Consider the following 13530-nt stretch of genomic DNA (forward strand, 5'->3'; position numbering starts at 1 on the left):
AGGTTGTTAATAAAGTGATTGTATTAGGAGACACAAATTTCTCCATCCCCAATTGCTTCTGTTTTAGTTTTATTTTCAATTTGCAGCATGGCCAAGAAAAAAAAATCATTTAGTTATTTTGTTTGAACTGAGGAAGTTTTAATGAAGCTTATTTTCTTGAGATCCAGATTAATGTACTGGCCTATACGTCTATCCTTTATTCTTAATGTACTAAAATGTATATATAAATTATAAACCACCAACAAGAGTTTTTTTTTTAATAAGTCATATGAAAATATATTGAAGTGAAGCACAAGGGATACTTCAACCTAATACAAGTAGGAAAAAATGAGAAGAAAATCTAAAAGTACAACTATTACAAAACAACATCAATGATCCTCCTACTAGTAAAAAAAACCACTACCTCCTTAAAGACAGACTTAAGAAATCATGCATTGTTAAAACCTTAGCAGGAAAAATCCTTGGGAAAAACCTGGTGAAGGAAAAAGAGTACATGATTTCAATAATCAAAAGGTAATCTCCATGGTCGGCATGCTGGACTCCGCTGTGGGCATCAGGCACGGTGGTGGGGCTGGGGGAAACGTTGGAAGGGAGAAGGGTGTAATAGTAAAACAATATATATTTAACAAACGAATTTTTTTAATTGGTGATTAATCTAAACCATTCAAATTAAAAATATTAAATCTATTGGTCCAAGAGTGAACTGAACCACTGTGAGTCAGTTTCACGGTAGATGAAACCGATTTTATGACCTGAACCTAAGATCTTACCAGATCCCACGAGAAAGAGATGATGCAACCGATTCAGCACGAAACAGAGGCGTGCAAGCATAAAATCGTGAGATTTTAATATTTTCCCATAGAGGCGTGTAAGCATAACATGTACTGATGGGGAAAGAGAAGAGGATGTCTCAGTTATGGAAAGTAACCTGGTTTGCAACTGTTTGGAGCATCTGGATGATGAGAAACTCGATGTATTTCAAGAAGGAGGTGCCCAATACTGAATTTGTTATGGCCCTTATTAAATTAAGATCGTGGCTTTGGTTGAAATCAAAAGTGAAAGGCCTCAAGGCTTCGTTCTTTTAATGGGAAAGGGAACGTTAACCAAGTTATTGCATTCAGATGGGTGCATCTCGATGGAGATAGTAAGAAACACTAGGAATGCTATAGGTTCATGATTGGTTCAGCCTTATTGGCTTGGATTTGGAAGAGGTAGATAACATAGAGTGGGGTTGGCTGCTGTTAGTTGAACATAATGTATCAACTGCATATTGTAGTGAGAGGTAGCTTTGTTTTTCTGGTTTAGCTCAACCTCTGATTATTTATCATGAGGGAGGCCTCCCATGTTTAGCACTTTAAATTTCTTCATTTGCATATCGGTTTAGCACCCTTATGCTATGTTATATTCAAGCTTTTCTTTAGCCTTTAAAAAAAAAACATTTCCTTCTTTATCAAAATATGAAAAGTTGCAGCTAATTGATCTTCCTTATAAACCCATTGAATCATTGAAGGGCCGCCTGGATGGCAGAAAGGCGTTTTTCTTTTCTCAAAGGAATGTTCCCACTCCCACTAACCCTTAACAACCCCATTGCGATACTTCTATCCATGGCTCAACCCATATCTGAAACCCTCTCCATTCCCAATGTTTATAAAACAAAGTACGAAGGAAAATATTTATAAAACTACAAAGTAAAATGTATGCATCTCAAGCCCACTGATAAAAATTTATAAAGCAAAGTACAAAAGAAAAAACTTCTATGATTCTTTTACAACAACCCCTAATCTTCCTTACAGATTAGACAACAACCCTCTTAAAAGCCAGAGTTTATTCTCCCGACTACAAATGAATAATTTTCAGGCATAAAAATAACATTCAGCTTCACGAATGAAATAATCGCATTGAAAGGCAAAACAGATTATTACATTGAATAACTGTTAGTTTCAGATATAAATTGACACCGGGTAAAAGAAAGACAGAAAACCTACCCTGAATATAATCAAAAATAAGGAGTAATGCATGATTCCTAATCAATTGTTTTCCATATATTGATCTCTATTAAAAATACACATTACACAGAACTCAAATAGACCAGAACATGTATCCCGCGTTGCCAAAAGGAAGCGTGAGCTTTAAGCATTCCCTTGCTAACAGCCACCTTCATGGAGATCCCCGAATCTCCATCCAAGTTCAATGCCTTTTACAGAATAAATGATCATGAGCACTCTGGTAAACGAAATATATAAACCTTTAACCTGTAACACACAAATAGAGAGAAAAAAAATCAAAAAAGTTATTGCAATCCCATCTATGCAACAGAATCAATGCTTATGTGATATGTGCAGTTTAAGTTAACTAGCCTTAGCAAACAATAATTTGCAGGACAAGCAATTATTGCGAACAGCATGCTATCAATTAAGGATATTGAAATTTTTCATTCATCTTGTGCAGACATATTAGGATCCTCTCCAGCCCTCCAGCCTTTCAGTGAACAATTTCACCTTTTTACATTACCAATTGCTTTTTCAATCTTATCCCTTGATTTCAAAATCTATTGCGAATATTTTGCAGGATAGTTGCTGGAGAGAGGGCTGGCTGGAGATATGAAATAATATATAAACGTGATTAAATAATATAAAAGAATGATCACAAAACTTAAATAGAAAAGCAGCACATTAAACCACAGTACCGCACACAAAAACAACAGCCATTAAATCTCAGTACACGAAAAAGAAAACAGAAACAGGGGTGTGGCACCGTGCGCGGAGGATGGCGGCGTACTGGCAACGGACAGCAGCCAGTAACATGCTGCAGGGGCGAGAGGAACAGTGGCAAACAGGGGTCTGCACCATAATGAAGAGTGCAAACAACGACTGGCAACGCACAGCAGCCCTGGACAGTGGTGGAAGACCAGCTGAAGGCGGCGAGAGATGCAATGTGAGAAGTCTGGGCAGTAGCAATTGCGAGAAGCCTTTACATGGTGTGTCTTTACTTTAGGGTTTAGTTTAGCTGATTAAATAACTGTTGTTAATCGCAGATCGTGAAAAGCCAAAAATCCGCTAATTTAAATAGCGGATAGTGTCGCAGGCAAATAGCGAAAGACGCATAACGGTTAAAATAAGAAAATTTATATAAAAAAACAGCTTGTCACAAGGTGTTTGTTCAAATAAAAATTAGCTTCATAAGAATAAAAAAGAAAGTGTAACTGAAGAAGTGGTTCTGTATGAAAGCAGCAAAATGGAGTTTGAAAACGTGAATGAAAGAGAGGGAAAAAAGAAGAAACATGTCAATAAAGAGTAAGAGAAGTAAGAATAGTGAAAGAGATGAAAAACAAAATAGAAAAAAGAAGAAAAGGTAAATGAAGAAGAAAGAAATTTAAAAAAAAAAACAGAGCATGACAGAACTAGGTAACGGTGTGGCTGAAACTAACCGGAAACTCGTCAGAGAAGCAACTCAAAGTCGCCGGAGATGATGGGCAGAAGAAATATTCAGGTCGATGTAGAAGGAGGAAGAAAGACGAGGGAAGACGAGACATTGAGTTGTGCGTAACTGAGGAGGTGGTTCTGTATTCCACGCTCATGAAGTTATATAGAATGAAGCACTCACTTGCAGTAAATAATTTGAAGCAGTTACTCCCCAACTCACGTTTCTAATTTAAAAATTTTAAAAAATACATGGTTCTGCTACTTCCGCAACCACTCGCGGCCGCAATCGTGTATATCACGTTTTCCGCAATGTCGAGGTGTAGTAGTTGTGGCAGGGTGAATTTCCGCTGGCACCGCAATAGCCGCTATTTGATTGCACTGTCAAATAAGCGAGATAAAACGACGTAGTTTTGACAAAGAAGTACACACAGTACCCGAAGAGTACCCTTTTTTTGTTTGAAAATGCATCAGGGTACGTACCTAAACTACCCCTCTCTCACACTCTCATATACTCCAACCTATTGGGCCACAAATGCAACCCAACACTTTAGGCTTCCATCCTATATGGGCTGATATGCAAGCCCTACAAACCCAGGTCCAAACCTAAATATATAGACCCATATGAAAGCCTAAAACAAAATACAAAAAATTATATTGAAAATAGGGAAAATACACTATAAGAGCAGTGCTGGAAGTCAAGTCTTGAAAAAAGACTCCAACAAACTCTCCATCACTCCATGAGTGATATCATCCAAACGTAAATCCATATATAGGCCCCCCATATGAAAGCCTAAAACAAAACACAATAAAAATTAGGCAATTATATTGAAAATAGGGAAAATACTAGCTATAAGAGCAATGTTGGAAGTCAAGTATTGAAAGAAGACTCCCACAAACTTTCCATGAGTGATATCATCCAAGGAGCTCCCTTAAGAGGCAAGAATACATCATGTATTTACCATCTTAACCGATTATAATCTTCTCCTCAACAAGGGTCACGCCATTATCTTCTCTTATACGACTATTGTGTATCTTTTCCTTTTTAGTGTGGTCATTCATCATCTTAACATTTCCATTTCTACTACTCCTACTATTTTCAGATGTGGTTAAGTTAAAGCCCAGTGTTCGCTACCATAGAGGATAGCAAGTCTTATTGCGGTTTGGTAAAACTTTCCTTTGAGTTTGGTAGGTACTTTAAGGTCACAAATAACTCAGGATGCTTTTCTCCACTTAAACCACGGAGCTTGAATTCCGCATGTAACAAGATCTTTGTCAATTTCCCCATTATTCTGTACAATATATCCCAGGTACTTAAACTATGAAACATGTGGCATGATATTGTTTCCAATTTTTACTTCCAAATTATTTCCACCATCTGTCTTACTAAAACTGCAATGTATATAACCCTGTCTTACTCGTGCTTAAGTGGAAACCCTTAGATTCCAAAGTCTTTACCCAAATCTTAAATTTAGAATTAACCACTTCCCTTGATTCTTCAATTAGAACTGCCATTCACAAACAACATGCAGTTAGGAATGCCTTTTTGTGTATCCAAGATAAGCAAAGACCAAAACCAGAATAAACAGGTACGGACTCAAGACTGAACCTAGATGTAACCCTATCCTTATTGCAATAAAACCAACTGACTGAAGTGTGAAGGGTTAATGAGTTAATTAGGTTGGATTATAGGGACCCTTGAGGAGAGAACTAAGTCTCTTACTGCAGAAATTCATTCTTTACCCAGCTTAGGTTCAGTCGCCTCCTTAGAGACAAGGCTGAGATTAGGAATTAGTCAAAAAAAAAAATCATTCTTTGATCTTCTTTCATACCAGTTTCTATTAATTGGTATATCAGCTCTGCTCCAAGGTCACAAATTGGAGCACATGGCAGACAAAGAGATGGATAGAAGGTTGAAATTCTTAGAAAAGACCTTAAAGTCTCAGAACAGGGCTTGCCATGCAGAAGAGACACGGGAGGCAAGGTTTAGGCGCCTAAAAGCCAATGATGGAGACTATGCTTCAGAGAATAGGTGTGAACCCAATCCCAAGTGATAGATTGAAGAATTTGCAAATCACATAGGAGATACGGATTGAGCCAGAGGGAGAGAACATGGGTTGAACATCTGTGAGCGCTGGAGGAAGCTCAAAGTATCCAAGGTTGTATGATCCGTGACCTTCAATTACAAGGGTGTGCCAGAGGAGGAGTAGGAAAAATGTAGACAGAAATTGAATGGATGTATGTGTGTAATTTGTGTTCAGTAATACATATTTCCTCAGTTATTTCTGGTGTTCTATCAAGAATAATAACCTACGAAGTTAGTTAGAGTACTTTATAACTGTCAAGAAAAGTTACATGTCACTTTCAATTAGACTGAGCTGTAATTTCCAGTAGCATGTTGAGAATAAATAGGAGAAACCAGAATTACCCCCAGATCTAAACATTCCTTCAAAATTTTAAGGGCATTTTGGTGGTTTTTGCACCGAAATTTTAATTGAAACGGTGCATTTTGTCTTTCTTCAACCTTCAGCCTCTGCAATATCCTCCTTTTTTTATCACGATGAAACTTGCGATTTCCAGCCTCCTTCCTTCTTCCTCCTCCTTCCAGCCTCCTCCTTCCTCCTCCTTCTTCAGCGTAGCGGCCATAGCGCTACACACTATAGCGTTTTTTGGGCTTGCCGCTACGGGACGCAATCCGCCATTAACAACACTGGGAAACTAGAGGGAGGGAAATATCTGGTTTATGAGTTAATATTGGAAGAGTTGTTCAGTCTCTCAAATACTCAGATGCTATGTTGTCAATCCCAGTTCACAGCTCGTCACGACCAGCCTCAAAATTGAGATAGCGGGATTCCGGGATAGTGAATTTTTGTCTATCTTTTATATAATTTATGCCATAAATATATGTACTAAATCAATGATAAATACAAGATACAACACAGGAGAAAAAGGTGTAAATGGGTAGAACAGAGGTGACGCTCGCCAGAGAAAAATCGGAGGTCATGTCGTGGTGGTCGCGGCCGGTTTTGGATATTGCAATTAGGCTTTTCTTATGAATGACTTGTGATGGGTTGGATCATTCACTTATAGCCCGTTGAGAGGTCCGTGGCCTCATCTGATAAGTTATAAAAGTGCTGCACATTAGGCACTTTAACACACTACACTTATCAGAAAAGATGGCAGTTTACTCTCACACTAGGATTTCTTTGGTTCTTTCCACAAGGTTCTCGTTCGTGATTGTTGTTCAGGATTGGTAGAAGATCTCATTCTTCATCATTACAACGAAGAAGGAACCCATAGTATTTATCTACAATTATTTATTGCTTGTGATAGAACATGCTATAATGTGTATTACATTCTTGATATAGACTATCTATATATATAAATTTCCAGCCAAATTTATAAGGATGGCCTAGATCAAGATCAAGAATGTAAATATACAAAATAGCATATCCTAAATCGCAACTAATAGCGAATTAGAGATAAATAGTGTGTGTAGTGTGTACCTTTCTTTTTTCTTAAGGATGAAGAAGCAGACTCTTTACCAATTATGAAGAGCAACCACGAACAAGGATCTTGTGGAGAGAGAACCAGAGAAAACCTGTGAGAGTAAACTACCCTCTTTTCTAATAAGCGTATGTATAGTGTTGCAAAGTACCTAATAGGGCAACACTTTTATAACTGATCAGATGAGGGCAAGGACCTCTCAACGGAGTATAAGTGAATAACACAACCCATCACAAGTCATTCATAAGAAAACCTGAATCGCAATATCCATCAAGTCGTTAAGTGATATAATTAATCACTACTGAGGATATAACAGTAATCAGTCTCTAGTTCCCACTTCAGAGTTTATATACATATCCCAAATTATTAAAGCAGCATACCATTGATAATGATAAAGAAAAGTGCTAGGGTTTTTTTCCATCGCAAGCCCCCAAAGTTCACATTGGGGGGAGGGGGTGATTTTTGGAAAACTTGGGACTTCACTTTCCTGCCGGGATGGCTGGGATTTTTCCCAGAACAATGAACTGAGCTAGGATGGGAAAATTCATCCCAGGGCATGCCTGGGATGTGATGGGAACCCGAGATTATGCTAGGAATACCACACCTTTGATTCAAATACAAACTGGTATCACAGCTCCATTTGGAGAGGGAGTGAAGAATGAAGAACGTGGAGAAATCATAGAAGACACTGAGTTCAAACCAGCAATGATGAAAAATATTCAAAATGCACAATATTCTTAATTAACAATAAAAAGTCATAGGCATCTTATTCTCTTTCCATTACCTTCTCTTTGTATAATCAACTCTCCCGCCAACCAGTATATCACTAAGTTGTGTTAACTTTGGACCTATGGGTATAAACTTGCAATCCTTTCTCCTTCTTGAACTGACTTGGGTTCTTATGCCCATCAGTTTGCAATTGCAAATCCCCATCCATGTTCCAATATAGGGGATCCCAATGACTTCTCCAAGGACTTGAGTCTTACATTTTCTCGCCGACAAACTACTTCGATCAGCCCACAGCACCCGGACAGTGCTCTAATACCAGTGATAAAAATGGCACCAAATGATAAGACCATATGATAGGAACTCAAGGTTAGGGGTTAGTTAGTTAGTTAGTTATACTTAGTGAGTTAGTTAGAATGTTATTGAGGCATGTAGCCTATAAATAACAGACATTAGAGAGTTAGGGGTATCTTGTTATTCAGTTTAGGAATTGGGTTAGAGAGAGAAGTGGTTCTCTCTTTAGGCTTGGAAAGGGTGTTTGGTATCCCTTTCTATTGTATCTCTCCCTAGTTTCCAATTGGGAATTAGGGTTTTCTATCAATAAACTACTGCTAATTTTCTGGTTTCTAACATTGGTATCAGAGCACCGATCTTGGTGCCTGAACCACAAATCTGCGCATGGAAGGGACAAAGAGCAAGCTGAGAATTTCAGAGGAAATTCCAATTTTTGGTGGAGATGAAGCTCTGGAATGGATACAGCGTTTGGAGGTTGTGCTGCGAGGAGTTTCAGAAGAAGAGAAGTTGCAGGCTTCAATGGAGACTTTAGAAGGAAGAGCTCTTACCTGGTTTCAATGGTGGAAACGTTGTAATCCGAATCCATCATGGGAAGGGTTCAAGATTGCAGTGGTGAGGAGGTTTCAGCCCTCAAGATTCAGAATCCATTTGAGTTGCTTCTTTCTCTGAAGCAAGAAGTACGTCGGAGCTCTGAGAGGAATTGATCCAGAATTTGTCAAAGACATCTTCTTGAAAGGATTGAGCGAAGAGATCCGAATGGAGGTACGATTGATTGAATCTTTCTCTCTTCCTGAGGTTATTCACAAAGCCATTCTTGTTGAACGAGAAAAGAGAGAATCTGAGATTACAATCGAGCGAACAGCGGCGGCGACATCACGAGAACCTGATGTAGCGGCGTCGGCGTGGCGAAAGGATTCAGAGACCGCAGCGGAAGAAGAGACAGATTCAGCGGTGACGGAGGCGATTCAGAACCTCAATCTTGAAACAGAGGTTAAAACAGAGATGACGGAGAAACAAGTGGAAGATGGAACAGGGGTGGTGGTCCTCGTTCCGTCAATGGAAGAAATTCACGAACAGAACCTTCCATGGGAAACGGAGGAGGGATTCGCCGTTTGGCCCCAAACCATACCTTTAGGGTTCGACAGAATGGTTCCGAAATTGGGGGTGAAGAGAGGCAAAAATCTGCATTTCCAGAACAGTGGGGAGATCGGTGAGGTGTCTCGACCAGGTGCAAAAGCCACAACGATGGGAACCACCATGCGGCCACCATGGAAGCCGCCGGACGTAGTTCTCAGTGGATCGGAAGTGGCAAATCATCCGCTGGCGAAGCCACAGAGCACAGGTGTGTCGAGTATCGCAGTGCTGGAAGAAGCAGTGAAGAGTTTTATTCGGAGTGGTAAGAGGGTGGCGCGGCCCCTTCCGCCACCGGCGAAGCCGCCGGACTTAATGGGTGGTGCCAGTTCCTACTTGGCGCTGCTAGCTCAGTCGTGCTGTGAAGGAGGTGGTGTGATAGTGACATTGCATTGGCTCCCAAGTGCCAAAAACCTTATGCAGGGGCCACTGAAGGTAGACACGAGGCAGGAAGAAAAAGTCGTGCCGGCCACACATGACACAAGCAAAGACAAGTGTCCCACTGGAGTGATATTCTACAACAGCAGCAACGTTTATGAAATGGGAAAAAGGTATGCACATGTTTTTGGTAGATTGGGCCAAGCACAACTTAGGATAAAAAGAGGGTCTGTTGATTGTATTGTTAAATGGGTTCCTATCCAACTTCTTACTGGATTGGGGAACATTGTGGAAGACAAATTTCTGAGAATAATAGGCCTTGCATGTTTCAATTGGGAAATCAAGAAACAGCTGCAAAGAGGGTTTTATTCAAACCTGGAATTGTTTTCCCAATTACTGTTTGTTCCTAATAGCTGGGAGTCTTACCAAGTTCCAGATTTTTCAGTGTGTCAGGGTGCTGTTCTGAATGTAATGGGATTCTGTATCTGGTGTATCAAAGCAAGCTTGAAGGAGATGGGTGAGCTATGTGAGTTCCTTCTGATGTGTCAAAATGGTTTGGTAGCAACCCAGGTCAATGTTGAAAGTTTGATAGCAGGAGAGAATTATCACTACTTGGGCTCATGGGGCCAAGACCAGCTTGACATGGATTTTGGAAATCAAAGGAGAAAAACTTAATTGTGTTTGGACTCCATTGGGTATCAAATTGATTGCGAAAATATTAGTTTGGAGAGGTTTTCTTTTGTAGATTTCTATTGAAAGGAACGCAAGGTTAGGGGTTAGTTAGTTAGTTATACTTAGTGAGTTAATTAGAATGTTATTGAGGCATGTAGCCTATAAATAACAGACATTAGAGAGTTAGGGGTATCTTGTTATTCAGTTTAGGAATTGGGTTAGAGAGAGAAGTGGTTCTCTCTTTAGGCTTGGAAAGGGTGTTTGGTATCCCTTTCTATTGTATCTCTCCCTAATGGTTCTATCAATAAAAATACTGCTAATTTTCTGGTTTCTAACACACGAACTGAAATTTTATTCAAGAACCCTAAATCACAAAGTCTTCCTAATGTAGGACAAACCCAGGATAAGAAAGAGAATTACAAAAAATTGTGGAACTGCTGAGAGAATTCATGTAGCCCAGCCTATTCAAATGCCCAACTAAAAAACAGCCCTCTCAATCTCCCCACTGTCTTATGTATAAACACAGCCTAAGTGACAGTTTGCTGAGAATCAGTTAGTTAAAAAGCTCTACTCAAGACAGTGAAAGAGTTATATAGGGGAATAATCCCTTGCCTCTCTCGTAGACCTCCTCTCGTATACTTTTCTAATAGGAGGTCAATCCCTATCAACATATCTGAATCAAGCTTGTAAAGTCAAGCTCCTACACTTCCCAATAGTGAAGGAAAAACTGACATAAGATGATGTTTTGAAAGAGAAAAGATAAGGAAAATTTAAACAGGTCAATATCCACTATCATATGCATGATACCTGCAAATTATAACCCTAAAAAATAAGTAGAAAATCCATATAAAGGGCTTCATTTTCCATAGTTTGGTCATAAAGAATGGGATAAGTATTTTTTTGTTAGATAAAAAACGCAAAAGATAAAAGCAGACATCAAAAACAGTAGAATTGAAAGACCAGTACCGTCTTTAAAATATCTTCATTGATCTAGTAGTCCAAAGCTATCAAGTGGCCAAACCTAATAATATAGTATTTGAAATATCTTAAACATAATATTTGAAGTCATCAAATAGAACAATATTGCACTAGCTAACAAGTGTTCAACTAACATGATATATTTTTATATCAAGTAAAATCATAGTAGTAAAGCATTACAAGGTGAAACTACTTGATCAAAAGAACAAAATTCCATTCAGAAAATAATGTCTTCACTACAATGATAGACCAAATTATTCTAGTACATGACTTCTACATCAGTAAATAATATCTAAAATTGCTTTACACATTAAACTTACAATCGTGAATTATAGAATTAGTAGATGTTTCCAAGTACATGGACGAGAAAGAAAGTTAAAAACTTATAAGTAGTAATACACTCTACAGTTCTTCAGCAAAATACTATTGAACCACACGAAACTAAGATTGAGAAAAATTGCATTATAAATATCTAAAAGCTCATAATAAAGGAAAAGAATCCAAGGAAACAATTCTTAAAAATAGCATGAGGAATAACTCTTACCCGAAAAAAGACTTTTCCTTGTATAAGACCATATGGAACAGGACCAAAATGACGTGAATCATGGGAGGCATAGACGTTATCCCCTTGAATCCAAACATGTCCCTTTGGTACCTATGCAAAAGAGATAAATAAATTAAGCAATAAATCAAACTTATAAATGAAAAGTTAAAAAGAAAATAGTAATAAAATATAAGTTCCAAGCAGAGAGGGGAAAACAAATAACATAGATAGCTGATCTTTAAGTTAAAAAATTTGTAAAATAATTCAGTGTAGTGTGTTAAGACTCAGCAAGAGGATTGGAATGATAGTGTTATAAGCATGAGTAAATTAGTAATTCATTTTTACAAAAGATCACATTATAACGTTTAACAAAATAATAAATAATCATATCAGCCAAAAACATTAGTGAAATTTCAAGTAACTTGACCCAGTCTTCATAACATAAGCAATTAATTAATCTTTTACCACAACTGTCATCAAAATATGATGCTATTGACAAAGTGAGCAAAAACAGATAAATACATTCCATAAAGACATATTTGAAACAATATGCAGAGCAGCTATGCAGCACCTTATAAATCATCTAATATGAAGAAATCTGGTATCAATTAACAAACTACACTTTCTAATTTGTATATGTGGAATGTCATGAACCAATTATCCCAAAAGCTTAAGCTATTGGGCAAATGACACATGAATAGTTATATTTCTAAAATAGAAGAACTAGGAAATTTCCCCAAGCATTTTTTGTTCTGCATATTCATTCATGGAAAACATCACCTGGGCACCAAAATCAGTTGAACACACAAAAGACTCATCTAAGTGGGACATAAAAAATAAGTAAACCTTTGATAAGACATAAATAAAATTAAACGCATTAATCAATGGCTTGCAAAGTTGAAATCTCATTACCAAAGCAAAATTCTAAATTCATGAAAAGAAGTTCAATACTTAAAAACAGACATCAAATTCAGAAAAAGAGAAAACGAAGAACAAACCATTAGGCACACACCACTGCAACTTGAGCAGCATCAGCACGCAAGGGATCAAAGTAAGAAACAGTGTCCCCTTCCATGGCGACAATTCGCTTGGTCAAGCACCGATTAGGGTTCACAGGGGACCTAACGAGCACCAAGTCACCATGGGCGAGGTTCCCGACGCGATGAGAGAGGCGTTCGGTGAGAACGACGTCGCCGGCGAGGTTTAGGGTGGGAAGCATGCTAGGTCCATACACCTGCAACAATGGGGGATTCTACAATTGAGTCAAAAGGGTATCGAAAAAACATGAAGACGAGAAAGAAAGGTGAAATCTTGAATGGGAATTACGTGAGTTGCGGAGAAGAGGTAGTTATCGGTGAAGTGAAGCCAGCATAGGAACTTGACTGTTATTGCAGTGCGATCTAATGCTTCCTTCGCGGCACTTCTCCATTGTGTAATGTAATTCATAAACCTCATCTCTCTCTTTCTCAATCTCTATCTCTCTCTGTGTTGTGTCTGTTACTGATTGACAGCGCTATTGGTTTTGAAGGCTATACGTAATCATACCTAGAATTGGGAAATAGGTCAGGCGTTCATAGAGGTATCTATATCTATATCTATATCTATATCTATATCTATATCTATATCTATATCTATATATATTAGAAAAGAACAACTTCTAACCTGACGTGTCGCTCTCACAGGCCAAGTTAGTGACGTGTCGCTCCGAGATTAATTCTCACTTAATTATTTACACGTCAGATTTTCCACCTATTTAATTATTTACACGTCAGCTTTTCCACCTATTAATTTTCGGATTTTTAATTAATTCAGAATTTTATGAGTTTTTATTGTGATTTGCTAGATTTTGATAGTTTTTATCTATATTTATTTAGTACCTTT

The 13530-nt window shown here is 38.2% G+C and overlaps 1 protein-coding gene across 2 annotated transcripts; it reads right to left on the reverse strand.

The window, feature by feature from the left end:
• Window positions 1–1877: 1877 nt before the first annotated feature.
• Window positions 1878–13203, reverse strand: LOC130742926 (mitochondrial ATP-independent inner membrane protease subunit 1a). 2 transcript variants are annotated; one of them, XM_057595029.1, is made up of 5 exons: window positions 12976–13203; window positions 12662–12883; window positions 11650–11760; window positions 11094–11148; window positions 1878–2252 (listed from the first exon to the last, which is right to left on the reverse strand). In XM_057595029.1, the coding sequence occupies exons 1-4, from the start codon at window positions 13102–13104 to the stop codon at window positions 11110–11112; spliced, it is 501 nt and encodes a 166-aa protein (XP_057451012.1). In that variant the 5' UTR covers window positions 13105–13203; the 3' UTR covers window positions 1878–2252; window positions 11094–11109. The 2 variants fall into 2 exon arrangements, with proteins under 2 accessions (XP_057451012.1, XP_057451011.1); XM_057595028.1 differs by lacking the exon at window positions 11094–11148.
• Window positions 13204–13530: the final 327 nt, after the last annotated feature.

The sequence above is a fragment of the Lotus japonicus genome, chromosome 3 (assembly GCF_012489685.1).
Source record: "Lotus japonicus ecotype B-129 chromosome 3, LjGifu_v1.2".
Lineage (NCBI taxonomy): Eukaryota > Viridiplantae > Streptophyta > Magnoliopsida > Fabales > Fabaceae > Lotus > Lotus japonicus.